This window comes from Penaeus chinensis, chromosome 21 (genome assembly GCF_019202785.1).
Source record: "Penaeus chinensis breed Huanghai No. 1 chromosome 21, ASM1920278v2, whole genome shotgun sequence".
NCBI lineage: Eukaryota > Metazoa > Arthropoda > Malacostraca > Decapoda > Penaeidae > Penaeus > Penaeus chinensis.
This window is the reverse complement of record NC_061839.1, coordinates 9,995,780-10,003,279: the sequence shown is the minus strand read 5'-3', so window position 1 is coordinate 10,003,279 and position 7,500 is coordinate 9,995,780. Positions and strand designations below refer to the sequence as shown.

General features: G+C 43.9%; 1 protein-coding gene across 2 annotated transcripts in view; it reads right to left on the bottom strand.

Annotated features, from left to right (window-relative positions):
• Positions 1-5,146: 5,146 nt before the first annotated feature.
• LOC125036728 overlaps positions 5,147-7,500 on the bottom strand; it is a 5,905-nt gene continuing 3,551 nt past the window's right edge. The window contains exons 2-5 of one of the 2 annotated variants that reach the window (XM_047629565.1): positions 7,341-7,435; positions 6,691-6,746; positions 6,114-6,256; positions 5,147-5,661 (exon numbers count right to left, since the gene is read on the bottom strand). In XM_047629565.1, the coding sequence (XP_047485521.1) occupies positions 5,431-5,661; positions 6,114-6,256; positions 6,691-6,746; positions 7,341-7,435 (525 nt within the window). In that variant the 3' untranslated portion in view covers positions 5,147-5,430. The remainder of the gene's footprint in view (positions 5,662-6,113; positions 6,257-6,690; positions 6,747-7,340; positions 7,436-7,500) is intronic. The other variant, XM_047629568.1, reaches the window with a different exon arrangement.

Genomic DNA, 7,500 nt, shown 5'->3' with positions numbered 1-7,500 from the left:
CTTTATCACAATGCTTCCTACTCCCTTAACTCCTTCCCTTTCTAACAACCTTTACTTTATATTATACCCCATCAGCTCCCCTCTTTACATTTTTTACTGCCATACTAACCTATAGTAATATTCAACCTGTAACTTTACCCTAATCATTAACTCATTCCTAACTCGTTACTATACTATAATCTACCATAAAGCCATACGAACTTTGATGTCATATAGCACTTCCTTACCTGGAGGCTTTGCCCCCAACCTTCACACTATTGCTAGCAGAATTTTATCAATAAATAAGATAATATCAGTACAGATGCTCCCCAAAGAGGCCGCCGTAAGTCCACCAATATAGACAAGATCACTTTCAGTAGACATGACCTCCCCTTTACTGCTTACATTGGGGAAGAGTCAGTCCCTCCCTGTCCGGCCATATCAATCTCCCCCCCCCCGTCAATGTCAGAAATGTTGGCATCTAGGCCACCCTGTCAAATACTGCCCCTCCAGAGCTCAATGCCCTTTGTATGCCCAACCTGGTCATAGTCGAACTGCTCTGATCAATCACACTCATGTGCTAATTGTGGTGGCTCCCAAAATGTATTTGTAGGGGCTAATCTCCCTATAAGTTTGAGTCTGAGGCGGCAATTCTCAGATTCAATCTTGGCCTCTCTTTATGTGGGGCCACACAGGAAGCACACAGATGAGGTTTTTCTCTTACTCTCTCCTCCAGAACTACCCTTCACTCCGCTCTTTCCCCTCCCTCCCAAGATGTTTCTACACCCCCCCCCCCCATCTCTTCCTCATCCCACTTCTACCCCTTCCCTCTCCCAGTTAAATTCTTTTGCTATTCTAAATCCAGACACTCCAATCTCTACTTTCTTTCCTCCTTCTCACTCAACTCATCGCACAATACAAACTGAACGCTCCACCCAATCTTCTGCTCCAGCCTCTCCATCAACGTCTCTCTGCTCCCATTCCTCTACACTCAAAATACCTCCCTACATCCATCCTTCTCCTATTCATGTGCAGCCTACACCCTTTCCTCCCACTCCCTTTCAACACATCCCATTCCCCCCCTGCTGTAGATACATCACCCCTCTTCCTTCCCCATTATCCCTTCTGCTTCCCCCAGGATACATATGACTGTAACAACACCTTTCCCTAGATTCTCTACCTCCTGTCATTTTTCCTGAAACTGTGATTTAATCACCCTCAACCCCCCCCCCCCTCTTTTTATTAATCCCTACCTTGACCATTAATCATTGCCCCTATTCCAACTAGCCTCCTCAAATCTAACTTCTCTGGTTTACCGACCCCTGACTTTCCCTTGATCACGGCTCCAACCACTGCTACTACACCCCCTTCTCGAAACTTGCTGTCAACTTGACCCACTCTGAATCAGCGACCAACATCCTCCACCAATCTCCTGCACAATCTTCTTTTCTATCTCCCCCTCCCCTATTACAACTCTTCAATCCTATTGCCCTCCCCTTATTCTCTCTTCCTCCTGTCCTCGTACTTCTACAAATCCCAGCCTTTTGACAACCCTTTTTAGCCTAGCCAACTGGGATTGATTTTTTGTGACTTTCCCTCCAGCCCCTTACTCTAACAATGTTCTCCTCTTCCAGAAATGTCTCCAAAAACAAGTAGGCAAAGTTTCCTTCTGCAGCCATCCTGATTGTTAACTCCATGTTACATCTGAGCTCGTATATTATCTACCCTGGTTGACCTCACTTGTAAACCTATTCCTGCCAAACGTCACTCTTCCCTTAGTGCTTGTAACAGAACTGTTTCCATTTTCCCGGCTCATTGCCCTTTCTACAACAAGGATTGGTCAAACTGTGAAAATGACTTGTTCGACCTGCCTCGTAGACTAGGATGCATTATCAGTACAGTGCTACACTATTCCACCATAGTGGCTGCCTGAAGTCCTACATCAGTATTGGTTGAGAATTTTGCCCTGGCCGACCATGTCAACCCCTACCCCATAAATGTTAGAAATGTTGGCATTTTGGCCACCCTTCCAAACACTGTCGCTCTACAGCCCACTGTTCCCTTTGTGTCTAGCCGTGCACAAGCACGTAAATGTGTCAATTTTCCCAAGTTGTCTCTACATCTTCCCCAGTATCTCTTCCCCCTACTCCTCACCTTTTCTACTTACCCTATTTCCCAGTCAATTATTTTACCTTCCTAAATCCATACCCACATACTCCAATCTCCACCACATCCCTGGTGCCATTCCAACCATCTTCTCCTAATACATCCTCTACTACACCTACATCAATTCCTCAGATGTCTACCTCTTCTTTCCCAGATCTCTCCACCCAACTCCCCTACAGAAACACTTGAAGACATCCGAAACATGACCCAGGGGAAGACACCTTCTCATCCGCCCTCCAGTCTCTCTACTCCCATTCCTTCTACTTTCAAAGTGACTGCCGGCACCAATCCTCATCCTTGTTATATTACCCCTACTCCTCTTCCCCCCACTTCTTTCCAACACACCCCATCCTCTCCTTCTCCACATGCACCAACCCCACTTCCATCCCCACTGGCTCTTCCGCTCCCTCTTGAATACACACCTGACTCCCTTTTGTCATAATAAAGTTACTCCCTGGATCCTTCCTCTCCTGATCAACCTTCGTCACCTTCTGTGTTTCTATAAACATCCACTATCTGTCTCCGCGAGAATTTCCTTCCACATCCTCCAGTACCGACTCCAGATTACCATTTTGTATCATCCCCTCACTCTCTCACTATCCCCTTTATATTTGATCATCAAAAAACACCGTATATTTATACCTCCCGTTGCAACCACTGTCCCTTGCACAAGTATACCTTCTTTCTATAGTTTCAGTAAACATTTCTCCTTCCCTTCCCCTTGAACTTATAGCCTTTGAAAGCTTGCTTTCTCAACTCCAACCACTTCTGCTCATAGTTAGTGATTTTAACTGCCGCCATACTCTTTGGGGTGATTCCACCATTAACTCCTGAGGTTGTTCTGTATTAGCCATTTTCTTTGACCTAGAAAAATCAATGATACCACATTCTTCAGCAATTATCATATCACAGTATACAAGGGGAAATTGGTGTATTCATAAAATCTTTCCTTTCTAATTGTACTTTCTGCGTTAAATCTGCCTGTACAACGTCTTCATCTTTTCCTCAATTTGAAGGTGTCCTAAATGCAATGTGCTCAGCACCACATTATTCCTTCTAGCCGTAAAGAGTTTAGTTTTGGTGCTACCACCAGGTATCCATCCTCCCTGTATCTAGATGACTTTTACCAACTATGCCTCGGGCCCTGCTATAACTATTCTCCAGTCTACAGTATCTTTAATCCCATCCTGGGCCACTTACTAAGGCTTTCGCTTTTCCTTCTCCAACTTCCACTCACTTTACGCGATACTCCTCTCCATTTCCGCTCCTTGTTGTTATTTTTAAGTCCAGACTTTATTGGCAAAACTTTCCTCCATCTCCATACTTCCCTGATCCTCTCCACTCATGACTATGGCTATCATATCTATGCCTCTGCCTCTTACTCACCTTGATACTATCCACCACTGCTGTCTACACTTAGCCCTAGACGCCTTCCGCTCCTCTCCGGTTGAGAGAATCAGGCCTCCTGTCCTCTCTCTACACCGTGCCCTTCTCTCTCTCTCTGGAGTTGTGAATGTTTCCATTAATTTTCTCTCTCTAAACTAATTGTCCTTCAATCTCTTCTTTTTACCTTTCCCTCCTCTCCATGCTTACCTACTCCTTTCTCTGTCTGCATGGATGCTCTTCTCTGCCATTATCCCTCCCTCTCCTCATCTCCGACCCCTTCCTTTATCTGCCCATAAATACCCACCATGGCTTGTACCTTCGTCCTATATCTCTCTTGTTTTCACTGATACACCAAAATCAAACATCCACCCTTCTGTCCTCACTAATTTTCTCAACCATACCTTAACTCACTCCTACAGCACTCACATTTATAAAGATGGCTCCAAACCCCTCTTCCCTTCACATACTTTCAACTTTTCACTTCCACCTGAATTCAGCGTCCTTACAATGCGATCCTCTTCGCATTAAAATGCATGCCTTCCCTGCCTTTCTCATCCTTCACAAGTTTTCCTGAATCCAAAAAATCATTAATGTGCTGTTCAGCCTCTGACTTCTGACATTGTACCCTAGTCATCAACTTCCTACCTTTTTCGCCGCAATATTTTATCATTGCGCTATTCTCACTTTCCTCGCGTATCTCTTAGCTCTTTTTTGTCGGTCATTTTGTTCTTGTTGTCCTCTTATGGCTTTGTTTGTGCGTGGTTTTAAACACGAACAATATCCATAGTTCATATCTAGCAATTTAATGTAAATATTTCTGTAAATAGTAGAATTTAACAAATCAAACAAATGGAAATCATACCTCTCAGTCACGTTTCGGAAGGCGATTCGCGCGAACTGAACAAATGAGAGTGTCTGCTTGTCAAGAACATTCCCGAACGGACTGCTGGTTTCTACTTACTGTGCTTCATCCTATTTTCAGATTATAATTGAATAATGATACGGTCACTCATTGCTGTCAGGAATGTGGATCTCTTTTCCAGGGAATATCCAGGTGGTAGCCCCAGGGGATTTGTGCCACCCCATGAATCCGGTCGCTAGGCTTTTTAAGTAATCCAGCTCGCTCTTCCGACTGTCAGCATGGAGAGAAGAGCCACCTGACTTTGGCCAGATGATGCACTTACTTCTGCGTGGAGCAGTATTGTTTTACATTATTGGTTTCCATTTCTTGCACCTCCTCTACTTTCTAACATTAGTGTTCGAACTAGAACACTAATATGGATATATTCTAGAATATATCCATATGCAATATAGTAGCTTCCTTTACATAATTATATTTATTTTAGATAATGTGATCTGTATGATTATCGGGATTCCACACGGATCCCACCATGTTTTTTAGATGGGCACTGCTATTTGCACGGGGAAAGCTCATACGGAAACGCAAATATTGAACGAAAAAAGTGCTAGTGTTACAGGGACTTGGTTAGAGTTTGGGCTGAATGACCTTGGAATGTGGCATACCGAGGCTTATCTAAACACGCAAGCTAAAGGGTGCTGATTTGAGAATTTGTGAAATTCCTATGGTGGTCAATACTAAATTAAAACACCAGCATTAAAAAAAAAAAAAACTTTAATAATCATATCACAATTGAAATTTCATTAGTTATAAAATAACTTGTGACCCTTAAACAATTACAGAAAAAAATGATAAGATGATATAAAAAGATTCAGTTTTATACTCATTATCCTTCACAACAGATTCCATCCTCAACATCACAGGTTTCATTCTAAACATTTTTAATAATAGTAAGTTATTATGCCTGTTAGATACAGTTGAGTAAATGATGACAAGCAGCCTGTCTCATGCACTGTCTACAGAGCTGGCGGGCAATGCCCCTAAGCCACCTGGACGCCCTGGCCGGCGGCAGCTGAAGGTCCTGCGTGGAGGGCGCCGGTGCCTTCCCTGTAGAAAAGCTCGCCCGAGTCGTTGATGTAGTAGTTCTTCCCACCGAGCGCGGTGGCCCTCGCGAAGTTGCTCCTGAAGCGTAACTCGTCGGAGGCGTCGACGTAGCCGGAATTCAACATGTGGCTGAGGGTTTTGACGCGGGCGGAGCGCGTGCGGCCGTTCTGAGGGAAGCAGAGGCGGATCAGCCGAAGTACACGGGGTCTAATCAAAGGTTTCAAGGCTCCTTGAGCTGTTCTGACATTATTTCCAACTATGACATGCCATAAAGATGTGAGAGACTTGTTTAGGGCAAGATCGCAAGCATAATACTGGAGATACTTACCTGAGCTAGCTGTGCCTAAACACAAGTAACTGAGCGAACAGGAAAACCCAGTTGACAGGCTTAGATGGCATTATGCAGCCGAAAAAGTACTAGAAACTACGTATTTTGTAATGATAGAACCGAATATCATCAAACTAAGAATAGCAAAAAACTACTTCAAGTTTAATATGTCATTACGCTTTTTTAAGATTCATCCGGCAGTGAGAGCAAAGGGAACATGAGGTGATAGATTTGTTGGCTGTAGCTGGGAGGACGAAGTTGCATACATTAAGATTAGAATCACCAACTCACCAAATCACCAAGTTCTCCGGCATGAAACATGACTTCCTCGGAGCTATCAAGACCTATGGCGTAAGGGAAGTTCTGCAGTTGGTTATCTGTCGCAGACTTTACACTTACCGGCCCGCCAGCAGCTCCCACGTTGGCCAGGTCACCTGCGGAAGAACGGGTAATAAATGGAAGATCCAGCTCTTTGCAAGCCGAAGAGAATCTAATGGTTTTAAAACTGCTCTGAAACCATCCAACCATCCAGATTGCCTAGAGCGCCAATACATATACAATATTTCCCTAGTCTTTCAGAAATTACATAATCACCATACCTGGTGCAAATGGCAATTTAGATGAACGGTGTTACTCAGAGTTCGAGGCTTGGCATTGTGTGTAGTGATTAGCGATACATTAGTCAAGGAATTAAGCGGCTAAATTTGAGTGGTATTAGATGATATTTACAAAAATTTAAGTATGCTATAAAAGTGAAAACGAACTGTCAGTTAGACAGATTGTTTAAATTGTGAAGTCATGGTATTTGCGAAACGAGACAAGGGACTAAGCCAGTAAATACAAACTCAGAAACACAGAGTGTCCTCACCGACATTCCGAACGTACTCCAGTGACGTGTCGCGGACACCATACTCGAAGGAGTTGCTGCAGAAGAGAAGGTCAGGGGTCAGGGATCAGGACAGACGCTGGGCGTAAGGGCAACGTTCCTGTACGCTTCATGAATATTCGCACGTTAATGGAATATGAATGGCGTGCACTCACGCACAGACATAAGTGTTGATATAATATATATATATATATATATATATATATATATATATATATATATATATATATATACTGTATGTGTGTGTACAACTACGCAGGGAAACTGGCCTTTATTCTCCACAAGTGAGTCACTAGTTTTTATCTTGTTAAGTTTAGAAGATTCATTGAAACTTTAACTAACTAAACGTACACACACACACACACACACACACACACACACAGTGTGTGTATGTTCACGAAGATACTGCAATAAGTGTGATGATGATAATTAAAGTGACTGCGATAGCACAATAACCATGACAATAAAAACGACTATGATATATCCCTAAAATAGCAATGTTGATCAGTAGTGATGATAGAATTAGAAGAGAGGCAGCGATACAGAAAGCTGTGGGGAAAGCTAACGACATGCCAAAGCTAGAACCTCGGTGGCGCCCCTTCCGGCGCAGGAAGGGCCACGGGAAAACTTACTCCTGGGTGACGACGTATCTGCCGCCTCCTGGGGCGCTGTAGGAGGTGCGGAAGGGCACGGCGGCGGCGGCGGCGCCCACTACGGCAATGATGACCTGTGGGGCAGAGTGTGGCGTGGCTTAATATACTGGAATGAGCGTAAGCGCATGCGGACATATGT